General features: G+C 39.7%; 1 protein-coding gene across 1 annotated transcript in view; it reads left to right on the top strand.

Annotated features, from left to right (window-relative positions):
- Nucleotides 1–13,474, top strand: part of kalrna (kalirin RhoGEF kinase a) — a 322,593-nt gene that overhangs the window by 241,490 nt on the left and 67,629 nt on the right. The window contains 1 exon segment of the mRNA XM_067443216.1: nt 7,114–7,360. Coding sequence (XP_067299317.1) covers nt 7,114–7,360 — 247 coding nt within the window.

Here is a 13,474-nt window from a genome sequence, read left to right as displayed (position 1 = left end):
TGGATCAGTTTGCATATGTTAAAATACTTGAAGAGGTCATGTTGCCCTATGCTGAAGAGGACATGCCCTTGAAACGGTTGTTTCAACAAGACAATGACCCAAAACACACTAGTAAACGGGCAAAGTCTTGGTTCCAAACCAACAAAATTAATGTTATGGAGTGGCCAGCCCAATCTCCAGACCTTAATCCAATTGAGAACTTGTGGGGTGATATCAAAAATGCTGTTTCTGAAGCAAAACCAAGAAATGTGAATGAATTGTGGAATGTTGTTAAAGAATCATGGAGTGGAATAACAGCTGAGAGGTGCCACAAGTTGGTTGACTCCATGCCACACAGATGTCAAGCAGTTTTAAAAAACTGTGGTCATACAACTAAATATTACTTTAGTGATTCACAGGATTGCTAAATCCCAGAAAAAAAAAATGTTTGTACAAAATAGTTTTGAGTTTGTACAGTCAAAGGTAGACACTGCTATTTTTTTGAACACACCCCTTTCAACTAATTGCCCAATTGCACAGTCTTAAGAGCGTGCATATCATGAATGCTGGGTCTCATTTGTTTTCTGACAATCTACTGAACCTACTGGTAACTTGTTTGCCACGTAGCAATAAAAAATATACTAAAAACCTTGATTATTCTGGTTAGTCACATTGTACTGCTATTATTTTGAACAAGACTGTATGTGTACACTGTAAAAAATCCAACTTATGTTTTGTTTGACTAATTCAGCTTTTAAAGTTTATTCAACTATTTAACATGAAGTTGAGATAACTCAAACAAAGTTTGTACAACTCTTGACCCTAAGTGGACAACTCAATTTTCTGCAGCTGGTTGCCTTTAACTTTTAAGTTTTCTCAACTTTTTTTAATGTATGTGTGTGTATATATATATATATATATATATATATATATATATATATATATATATATATATATATATATATATATATATATATATATATATATATATATATATATATATATATATATATATATATATATATATACAGTATATACATGCGGATATTTCTTAAATATATACATGCATTTTTGTGTGATATTATATATACATAATATTTATACTTAGTACACACACATATTATGCAAACACAAACTTTTATTTTGGATGTGATTAAGTAAGGGATAATGTACACTCAGCCGGGTTGTTATCGCAGAATAAACCCCGACAGAGTGAAGCGGAGGGGTCTTGCATCACTCTGAAGGGGTTTATAAAAAGCTCTTACGCAAAGCTTCCGTGAAGAAAAACAGTTCCAACCTGCTTTAAGCCTTTATCTATTGCTGCTAAATGTTGAAAATGAATGCTGAAAGGGTTAGTTCACCCAAAAATGAAACCAAGCCTATGATTTACTCACCCTCAAGTTATCATAGGTGTATATGACATTCTTCTGTCAGACAAATATAATCAGAGTTATATTTAAAAAGTCCAGGCTAACGTTAATCCCAGCAGTAGTTGTAACGTTAGCTGTTTTTGAAGTCCATAAAAAATGCAGCTGTCCGTCAAATAACGTGCTCCACACGGCTCCAATGGGTTAATAGAGCCTTCTGATTCGAATCGATGCGTTTGTGTAAGAAAAATATCTACATTAAAAACTTTATAAAGGAAACCGCCTTGAAGTCTTCCATTGTAACCCACGGCTGTTTAAGCCACAAGATGGCGCCAGCGTTAAGCATAGAAGTAGTGCTGGTCAAGATAACTCGTAGTACCCGGATGAGCGTGTTATCTGGAAATAACATACCGCTGGAATGCGCAATTGACCAATCAGAATCAAGTATTTCACAGAGCCGTGTAATAATCAGAAATAATACATACCTATATTATTCAGACTAGAACCATCCTGAAATGCTCTCGCGAACAACACACTTTGCTTAACTAACTCTTTTTGTTTAGTTTAAAAGTGGACATTAATAATCACGATTAATCTTTCCCCAGCACTAATATATAATTATAAGAATAATAGTAATGATGGATATGAGGATGATAATGACAAACCCCACATCGTGCACACATTTTACTAATTCGTTCCCTCGATTTGCTAAATCGTACGCACGATTTATCTTTTTTTCTTGTGTGTCATGTGGCATGAGCTTTTGGTCTCTTCTAAATTATTTTAAAATGATTGAATGCAGTGACCAAACAGTGTATTGGAATGATAGTTGAGTTCTTTGGGTGTTGATCTGCAGATCCAGAAGTGGGTCAATCTTCACTAGTTTATTTTGAAATGAGCTCTGATTGCTTCTGCAGTTAAGCCATGCGTCTCAGAAGTGGATGGAGAGAGGAAAGAGGGACATATACAGGAAATGCAGAGGGTGGTCTGAAGCCTCTATTGGCTGCATGCTACATCTCACAGAGATTAGAGGAGTGTGTGTGTGTGCGGTTCAGCGGGTTACTTCCAGTCATCTGTGTGGTTTGTGTCTCCTGGTTATTGAAGAGGTCTTGATTTGCTGGGTCAATCAGCAGATGTCTGAGTGTTAATGCATGTCATTAACACTGTTTGTGCCTCCATCCGTCAGTCTTTGAGCAAACCTGATGTTTTATTATTAGGAGCCATCGCTAAGGTTTTAGCAAACCCCTAACATGATGCATTACACTTCATCATGCAGCTTTTTATGATTGCATGCACTTATGATTTTTGCCTGGAGAATGTGTGAATAAAAATCCCATAGACTGGCATGGAAGCAGACACATGAGTCAAGAGTTAAGAGAGCAGAATATCATAGAGGCCATGGGGTAGGCTTGTAGTCAATCTCTCTGAACACCCTAGCAACCACTCAGATCACCTAAGCAACACCCTAGCAACCACCCAGAGAACCTGAAGAAAAAGGAATCCGTCTACGTCTGAATATGGCGCTGACATCTTGGGCAGATTTGGGACAGGGTCTGCGCAGCAGAGAGCAGGAAATAGAGCCGCGATATCAAAAGCCCGCCCACACTCTCGCAGATGCAGAACAACTCATTATGGTGGTGTGAAATAAACAGTTATGGAAATGTAGAAATTAAAGCTAAAGCTCCAGTCTCCTCCTGAGAATCCTGAAAAAAGTCTGTTAGTGCCTCAGTGATAACTTAATCTCAGCTGTCAATTATGATGCCACACCTCTTGTTTTTATAGCATCAAATAACTAACTAAAACCGAACTTATTAAAAAAATGAACACTTGAAAGGAAATCGAGATGATAACTGCCTAAAATGACAGAAACCGTCGTTGTTATTTTGAAACCACAGTGTTATTTGATTGTTTAGTTGGTCTCGCGTCCATTAGAAATCACTGACGGGGTTATGACCTATACTGGGACCAACCGCCGCGATCGAGGCGCTTTGGCTTCAGTTTTCATCACGAGGCTTGCTCAGGACACTGTAGCAACTACCCAAACCACCTTAGCAACACCGTAGCACATTAGAAAACCCTTGCAATGCATCAACAACCACATATAAACACCTAGCAACCACTCAGAACACCATAACAATGAACTAGCAACATTCCTAATCACATTGCTAATCACTTTAGCAATACCTTAGCAAGTCAGAACACCCTATCAACCATCATCACATTATAGCAGTCACTAAAACACCTTAACAACCACCCTTATCACCTTAAAAAACACATTAGCACCTCAGAGCACCCTTGCAATAGCCTGGTTTTACCAGACTCTCGTACATTTCATTTGTACATAGAGTCTGGCCACTCTCTATTGACAAGGGTTTATTTCCGCGAAGGCGGGCACCCTGTTGAGGTTTAAAACTATTGGATCTGCCCTGAGCCACTCTGGATCTGCCATAACCAATCGCTTACGTTTGGTCGTGACGTATGTCATGCGCCCTTCGCCTGTTTCACTCATGGAAATCCGACAAAATAAAAGTGCACATGTGCATGCCACCTCAGTAATAAAACTATAGGATAAAACCTAAAACTCGTGCATTCGGATTGTGATTTATTCACGCCACGGTGGAGAGGAGAGTTCTGTGATCGGGAACGCGACGCTCACGTGGTCCGTAATATCATTGTATGCTGTAAATAAAATGTCATATGCTTGGTATGATAATAAATGCTGCTATAAATAACGGACCAATTCAAATGTTTAAGTGCTTTTATTTTCATTTGTTTGAGCGGTGATGAAATATATTGCTCTTCTAAATACTTGCCAGCATTTTAAGGAAATACAAGTCTAGAAATGCATCCTAATAACAGCAAAGTAACCGTATGGTGTTCTGCAGTGGTCAAAAATGATTACAAACAGTGAATTTTGAAGTGATATATTGTTGAAAGATATTCGGCAGCGGTGCCACAATGCAATGAATGGTTTAGTTTGCATCTTTCTCCACCGCCATTACTGAACTACATCTCAAACTAGCGCTCGACATAAACGTCATCGTTCTCAGCCACTCCCTCTGTTCGCTGATTGGACCGGTAAAAATTTGTTCGGAGAAAACCTAAGACTACACAGCAGTCCCAGACGTAGTACTGAAGGAAAATGAAAATTGAGCGGAAGTACGTAGGAGGGCAGAGCCAGGCTACCATTGCAAAACATTAATAACAACTTAGAAACACTTAGCAGTCACTCAGATTGCCTTAGCAACACCCTAGCAATCACTCTGAACAAATTAGCAACCACCTAGAGCACTTTAGCATCACCTTAGCAACTCCCTTGCTATGCATTAACAACTACTTGGAAACACATAGCAACCACTCAGATAACCTTAGCAACAGCCTAGCACTCACCCAGAGCACCTTAGCAAATAACACCCTTGAAATGCATTAACAACCAGGTAGAAACTACTAGCAACCACTCACAGCACCATAACAATCAACTAGCAACCACGATCACCTTTGCAACTCAGAACACCCTAGCAACTACTCAGAACACCTTAGAAACACCCTAGCAACCACTAAAGATATCTTAACCACCACCCAGATCCCATTAGGAACTCAGAACACCCTAGCAACACCCTAGCAACTACTCAGAACACGTTATAAACACCCTAGCAACCACTAAAGACATGTTAACCACCACCCAGATCCCATTAGGAACTCAGAACACCCTAACAACCGCTCAGAACACCTTATAAACACCCTAGCAACAACTCAAGACATCTTAACAACCACCCAGATCCCCTTAGCAACTGAGAACACCCTAACAACTGCTCAGAACACCTTATAAACACCCTAGCAACAACTCAAGACATCTTAACAACCACCCAGATCCCCTTAGCAACTGAGAACACCCTAACAACTGCTCAGAACACCTTATAAAGACCCTAACAACCACTAAAGACATCTTAACAACCAACCAGATCCCCTTAGCAACTCAGAACACCTTAACAACCACTCAGAACACCTTATAAAGACCCTAACAACCACTAAAGACATCTTAACAACCACCCAGATCCCCTTAGCAACTCAGTATACCCTAACAACCACTCAGAACACCTTATAAACACCCTAGCAACCACTAAAGACATCTTAACAGCCACCCAGATCCCCATAGCAACTCGGAACACCCTTCCAATGACTTGGTTCCATATAGAGCACCTTACAAATACCCAGCACTCACCCAGAACACTCTAACTATGCCTTAACAACCACTCACTGATGGTAAGTTTGAACTTCAGCAGTTCGTCTTGACCTTCGCTGCATACAAAATCAAATACTTCCCTACTATAAAGTATGTGAAAAAAAACAGTACGCAAAAAGAGTAGTATATCTGAATGCAAATTACAGTAGGTGAAAAGTTCCTGGATGACCTACAAAATGATTGTATTATATATATATATATATATATATATATATATATATATATATATATATATATATATATATATATATATATATATTAAACTTAATATGTAATTCTTGCTTGTGCCAAAATTAAACAATAATTACATTTTCCAAACTGGCTCATCTGTGAAAACATTCACCAAAGAAAACTACAGCCCGATATCCAGGGCCTAGTCACAGCTCTGACCTTATTCATGACACCTTTACGGCTGTCTTGAGATCCGTGTTAAACCAGTAATGATGAAACTTAGAGGTTTGCCAAAAACAACAATGTACTGTACATGTGAACCATGTTTTTAGGTCAGTCTTTTCACTGTTAATATTTGAGAAGGAAAGCTGTAAAACTGATAACAGATGTACACTCTGACCAGAGTTCATGCTCTATAATGTCTCCAGAAGCCATAATGTCCCCTACCACACACACACACACACACACACACACACACACACACACACACAAACACACAAACACACACACACACAAACACACACACACACACACACACACACACACACACACACACACACACACACACACACACACACACACACACACACACACACACACACACACACACAAACACACACACTGTTTTTCTCTCTTGAATATACTGAAATGCCACATCTGATCAGGAATCAGTTTCCGGTTTGTGAAGAGCCTTTACTATAACAGATGAAAAGTCTTCCTCCTTCATATTTGAATCTCTTTCTATCTCTCTGTTCATCTCTCTGTGTTCCACTGTACATTCAGTATGCACTAAATATCCTGTTTATCTGTAATAGTAACACAGTATGCCAGTATGTGTTTTCTTGACCTCTTTGTATGATTTTCGTTTATTTTAGACGTTATGATGTTAAAAATGGCTGCCCAGTGCTCTGGGTGTGTGTCTACGGCTTGCAGTGTGTGTGTGTTTACTTCTCACTGCTTCTAATGTGTGTGCACTAACGCATGCAGAGGACAGAGTTACCATACATGGCCTTCACATCACTTAACTTTCGCTTTCACTAACACTGCTCTGTTGAGTACATAAGTGCGTAGTGTATAGTGCGTCATTTGAGACACACCTAATCTCTCAGACAGCGCACAAATATTGGAATCAGTTATTTTTCCGCTGCTTTTTGTGCTTAAATTTTTAAAATAACTTGTTTTGTGATATGAAATAATAAACTGTCATGACAGCTCAGCACGGCAACATCACTTGAGTGTAACCGCTCACTGTTAACCTTTAATCGTGTCTCTTAATCAGAATATCACCCACCCTTAAATCCAAATGTTTTCGTTTCCATTAAAGCCCGTCTCTTTCTCTGTTTGTCTCTGCAGCTCTCTGGAGGGTGTGAGCTGACGGTGGTCCTGCAGGACTTTGTGGCGGGCAACACGTCTGAGCTCAGCATCCAGACCGGTCAGACTGTGGAGCTGTTGGAGCGGCCCAGCGACCGGCCGGGATGGTGTCTGGTGCGGACCACAGACAAGACCCCTCCCCAGGAGGGACTGGTACCCAGCAGCGCTCTGTGTATCTCTCACTCACGCAGCAGTGTGGAGATGGACTGCTTTTTCCCAGCGGGCAAAGGTAAGGAAGAGCAGGGTTTTCTGATTCAGCTGGAGATTATTTTGCACTTGTGTTTAGTTTAAAATTAATATATGCTTTATGTACATAAACATTCCCTTTATTTCATGCATGCATACATTTTCGTTTTAAAAATAAACACTTTTATATACAGTTTTTTTGGGAGTCTGATTAAATAATAAGTCAAGGAGGATATGTTGAAATTGCTTTTGATATTACTTCCAATTGGTGTGTAGAGTGCAATGCATTTCTCTGTCATAGTACACATTGACTGTAGTGACACTACAGTCTTTGTCCTCTAGAGGGCTCCATAACTCTGTTGTTAGATGGAAATGGAAGTGACTCCCAAAGAGCTCTTGATTTTTCTCACTACATTAGCATGCTTTTTTATGTGCTAGTGACATGATGTCCTGAGGCCTTGATTAAACGCGTGAGGCTGGGTAGATTTGAGTGGCCTGTCCATGTCCTTTTATTTGGACAGATACTGTGAGGCTGTTTACCCTAAACACTGCTGTGCTCTTTTTTAACATTAACATGACTCCAGGTCACTCACAGTATACAACAGTAAAGATTTCCAAATCAAAATATTTCTAAAACTTTTATGATGTGGAATGTTTAAGAGTGAATCAGGATCAAGAAATGACATAGGGCGGGACTTGACTGGATTTTTTTAAATTGCATGCAACAATGAATCATGCACCGTAATATGAGAAACATAAATTATTAGAATAAAAAATCCTATTACTTATTGATTGTAGACCAACACCACTATAGAGGGCCAGAGGGCCTCAACAAACCTCCAAAGTGGCCTCAAGAGGACTTTAATGTGTTTAAATGTAATGCCTTGAAGTTAAAAAGGTTTTCCTTTGTGCTCATTAAAGGGATAATGCAAATGTGAGAGTCATTGTTAACTAAAAAGCTTGTGTGACTCACACTGAAACATCCTCAAAATGGAAAGTAATGACACTTCTGTGGAATGTTCCATTTTCTTTGTGTGTTGCAGTTTTCCAATCAGCGCATCTTTTATTTTCTGTAACTCATGATTCATTTGCTGAAGTGGAAATGAAGGGTTTTATTACATAGCTTCCTGGAGCCTTAGATGGGGAATAATTCATGAATTATCGGCCAGATAAGTTTTTATATAGAGTGGGTTTTATATGGAAAAATGTGAAAGCAATATTTCTGAATGTTCTAACGATTGGTGATGCGAACAGAAAACATTTAGGGAACATTCCATCTTATAATTTTGGGAACTTTACATTTGAATGTTCTCTAAACACTTAAACAAGAAGTTAGTAAATTTAAAATCGTTAAACAAACGTTCCTTAAACATTGTATAAATATCTTAAAGTCCAAAATAACTTTGAAGGAACATTCTAGAAACCTTACTGGAAGAATGTTTGTTCATAAGTTTGACAGAACCTTGCCAGTGTTTAGAGAATATTGCCTGTTTAAGTTCAGATCTTAGGGATGCAATGACAGTTTCTCTCTGCATTCATACATTAGTCTGTTGAATTTGAGGTCAGGCTAGTCGGATATGTGGTTTCATTGTGTTGGTGTGCGAAAGAGACAGCGCTTTTAATATTGGATCTATTTTAGAGTCTGAGACTGATTTGCATAACTCCTCCTGTCTGTTGTGGGAGACGACTGACATTACCATAAAGATTCCGCTGCAAATGCAAAAAGGGCATAGCGTAGTTCACCTGACGAGAAGACTCATATGGAAATGAAGGCAGTGTCCATGCAGATCTGCAACAGTCAGAAGTATTCTGAATTCCCTTTAAAGTGCCCATAGTAGCCTATTTTAAAGCATAATATTAGGGTCTCCAACAACAGATTTACATGCATCAAAGGTCAAAAAACACTTTAATTTTCTCATTATATACACTGCACATCACCACATTGTTCAGTGTTTCTCAAACAACTTGATGGATGATTCATTCTCTCTAAATTCCTCCTTTCCGAGAGCTACTCTGCTCTGATTGGCCAGATGGCCCAGTCTGTTACGTCTGGCCTACTGCCTACAGGGCTAAACGAAATGCCCATTACCATAACTGAACTTCAGCTGCGGAGGCTTTCTAAAGCTCATCGATTGGACACACTGTAAAGACAATAATTATGATGTCGATTTTACCATATCAATCCGAGCGTGAGCCCGATGATGAATCATTGTGAAGAGCTAGTTATTCAACCCGAACCTCCATCACAAGAACGACTTGAGCAGGGCATTTCTCAGAGATACACTACTCAGTTTGAGGTACATTATGAGATGTTGTAACTGTAATTCCTGTGATGTCCATCAACAAACCCATGTGAGTCTGTATTTCTAATTTATTGCGGTGCACATGCGGGAACTGTATCAATAACGGCGCATGTGTTAGCGGAGCACTAATGTTTGTTAATCACATCTTGCTCCATCCTTTATCTTTACTCAAAGTAGTAAGAACGACAGACAATCTGCATTAATAGACACAGTTTAAGGTAAAATTGGCCCACAGCTGATTAGAAGAAGTATTTCATTAAGACAGTAATAACGTGAGTTAGCCGGTTAGCTAGAAACGTTCACAATATTAAACAAAAAACTACGAATTATGAACACCCAGCAGAAAATATACACATCGATGATTAATAATTCTTACAGGCTGTGAGTCTGAGGAGCAGCTGGTCCAGGCAAACTGAGTATCGTCCCATCTGTCACAAGCAAGCGTTTTGCCAATCCCGCGTTTAACTCTGAGATTTGAGAATCAGTCATCAGTAAAACGATGTTTGAGGGCGGGTCAAATTATGTTATGCAAATGTCATTTCTAGTGACGTGTGAAAGTCACGCATTAGGATTCGAAATTCAAGCGACTTGGTCCAGAGTCGATTCTCTCTTTTGGGAGACAATATCTTTTTTTTGTCGACTTTACAACTTTGCAGAGCGTTTACATTCACAAACATCTCTATTACACACTGCATTAAAGGGAATGTTAGAGAGAGAAAACAACAATAATAGGGGCACTTAACTGTTTCATGTTCTATCCAGCTAGGACTGAAATGTGTAGGGCTGAGTTTCATTCAGTAATAAGACACGCGCCAGACCAGCACATGTGCTCTGAGATGCTGATCTAGATTTTGAAATTGAATCAAGATGTTTCCTGTGTTTTTTTTTTAGTTTACCATACTTTTAAAAAGATACTTAAATGTGTAAAGATATGTAAACCGTCTTGCATAAACACATGTCAATACCACACAAATACAATGCATTACAATAAAACAAACACCAACTTGTACTAATGACAATGCATAAGTATATAACTGGCTTCAATGCATTAATTTCTGAAACCTCGAGGCCTGTTTAGATCCTAAACTCTGATTTAATAATTTGATAGACTGGTGAACAGTCCCCAGTAGAAGTGTATATTTGGAATTACACATTTTGTAATGATGAAGTTGCAATTTAGTGCAACATGATCCACATGTGGTTTAGATGTCTAAATACTTTTTGGGAACTTATTCATTCTTTAAATCTTTCTGACCTAAATGTGTTGTGTATTACCTAGAAACCGGTATGTATGGTAGGCATTGTTTCTTTGAATTGCTCTGTAGTCATTCCAGCGATGCAGTGTTGCGACACACACAGCAGGCGACAGGTCTCCTGATAACAGTTTAACCTGCAAACAAAACTGGCCAGCCGTTCTGTATTTATGTCATGTAATCTTCACTTATTCTGAGCTGAACTTAAAGCATCGGTGAATCTTTTCTCTCTGATCCAGTTCAGAAGTTCAGCTAGCGTTATCTGCATGGGAATGTGTGTTGTGTTTTCCATGAGCTTCTCATTTAAGTGCTTTAAAAGAAAGAGAGAAAAGAGTTGAGTGTCCCGTAAGCGTACTACGACCGGACACATTGTCATGGGTTCACGTTATCACACACAGCATACTGACTGCGGCTTTTGTCTGTTTAGAAAGTGAAACATGAGAGCTCTGTTGCTCCGCCCTCTCTCTCTCTCTCTCTCTCTCTCTCTCTCTGTCTGTCTGTTGTGGATGTAAAGTCAGGCTGAATGAGAGTAATTACTCAGTCCTCCCGGAACATCTCTGTGTTGAGACATGCGTCTCTGAGCGGTCATGAGGAGTGATAAGGGTGTGCGCTCCTGCTGTGGCTGGATTCTCGATAAATGTTGCTGCTGCTGTCATGTGGGAGGTGGGTTTCATAGATGCTGTTCTAGAACTGATCTGTGCAGAACACATAATGTACAACAGTTGCTTTTTACATTTGATGTATGTATTTTGCATTGGGCTAGTTCACCTGTGTGACTTGTTTTGTTAGTTTGCTAATCCCTAGTTTATCAAAAGATCACTTAAATGTGTTGAATGTGCAGTTGTAGTGTACTAATGATCTTAAAAGCAGACTTATTTGTAAGTCGCTTTGGATAATAGCATCTGCTAAATGATTAAATGTAAATAATATAATATTAATGAAGTGAAAGGCCACTTAAGTGTACTTTGAGTGCACTTTTTAAAATGTTCTTTGAAGTTGTACTTTTGATTTTGTTGTGCTCTAAATACGTACAAAAGCACATGTAAAGTACTTTAATATATATATATATTTGAATTGTAGTATGTTATTTGATATTAGATGTAAAGTTAAGTGATGAAGTTTAAACTTAATTTTAAATGTACCATCTTTGTTACAAATGTGAAAATACAAATGACATACCAGTGTCGGTCCTTTTTCTTAGGTGGCCTTAACTACTTTGTACTTATTGTACTTACTAATGTACTTATTGTGTTCATATTGTATTGCACAACACTTTTGCTGATATTGAGGATACAATATAAAGTTATAAAGTTAGGGACAGGTGTGGTGGTGTGGGTCAGTTTAAGGGTAAAGTTAGGGACAGGTGTGGTGGTGTGGGTCAGTTTAAGGGTAAAGTTAGGGACAGGTGTAGTGGTGTGGGTCAGTTTAAGGGTAAAGTTAGGGACAGGTGTGGTGGTGTGGGTCAGTTTAAGGGTAAAGTTAGGGTCAGGTGTGGTGGTGTGGGTCAGTTTAAGGGTAAAGTTAGGGACAGGTGTGGTGGTGTAGGTCAGTTTAAGGGAAAAGTTAGGGACATGTGTGGTGGTGTGGGTCAGTTTAAGGGTAAAGTTAGGGTCAGGTGTGGTGAGGGTCAGTTTAAGGGTAAAGTTAGAGACAGGTGTGGTGGTGTGGGTAAGTTTAAGGGTAAAGTTAGGGTCAGGTGTTGTGGTGTGGGTCAGTTTAAGGGTAAAGTTAGGGACAGGTGTGGTGGTGTGGGTAAGTTTAAGGGTAAAGTTAGGGACAGGTGTGGTGGTGTGGGTAAGTTTAAGGGTAAAGTTAGGGACAGGTGTGGTGGTGTGGGTAAGTTTAAGGGTAAAGTTAGGGACAGGTGTGGTGGTGTGGGTCAGTTTAAGGGTAAAGTTAGGGACAGGTGTGGTGGTGTGGGTAAGTTTAAGGGTAAAGTTAGGGTCAGGTGTTGTGGTGTGGGTAAGTTTAAGGGTAAAGTTAGGGACAGGTGTGGTGGTGTGGGTAAGTTTAAGGGTAAAGTTAGGGTCAGGTGTGGTGGTGTGGGTAAGTTTAAGGGTAAAGTTAGGGACAGGTGTGGTGGTGTGGGTCAGTTTAAGGGTAAAGTTAGGGACAGGTGTGGTGGTGTGGGTAAGTTTAAGGGTAAAGTTAGGGTCAGGTGTTGTGGTGTGGGTCAGTTTAAGGGTAAAGTTAGGGACAGGTGTGGTGGTGTGGGTAAGTTTAAGGGTAAAGTTAGAGACAGGTGTGGTGGTGTGGGTCAGTTTAAGGGTACAGTTAGGGTCAGGTGTGGTGGTGTGGGTCAGTTTAAGGGTACAGTTAGGGACAGGTGTGGTGGTGTGGGTAAGTTTAAGGGTACAGTTAGGGTCAGGTGTGGTGGTGTGGGTCAGTTTAAGGGTACAGTTAGGGTCAGGTGTGGTGGTGTGGGTCAGTTTAAGGGTACAGTTAGGGTCAGGTGTGGTGGTGTGGGTCAGTTTAAGGGTAAAGTTAGAGACAGGTGTGGTGGTGTGGGTCAGTTTAAGGGTACAGTTAGGGACAGGTGTGGTGGTGTGGGTAAGTTTAAGGGTAAAGTTAGGGTCAGGTGTGGTGGTGTGGGTCAGTTTA

Source organism: Pseudorasbora parva, chromosome 5, assembly GCF_024679245.1.
Source record: "Pseudorasbora parva isolate DD20220531a chromosome 5, ASM2467924v1, whole genome shotgun sequence".
Taxonomy (NCBI): Eukaryota; Metazoa; Chordata; class Actinopteri; order Cypriniformes; family Gobionidae; genus Pseudorasbora; species Pseudorasbora parva.
The sequence above is the reverse complement of the archived record's forward strand: the minus strand, read 5'-3'. Positions and strand labels throughout refer to the sequence as shown.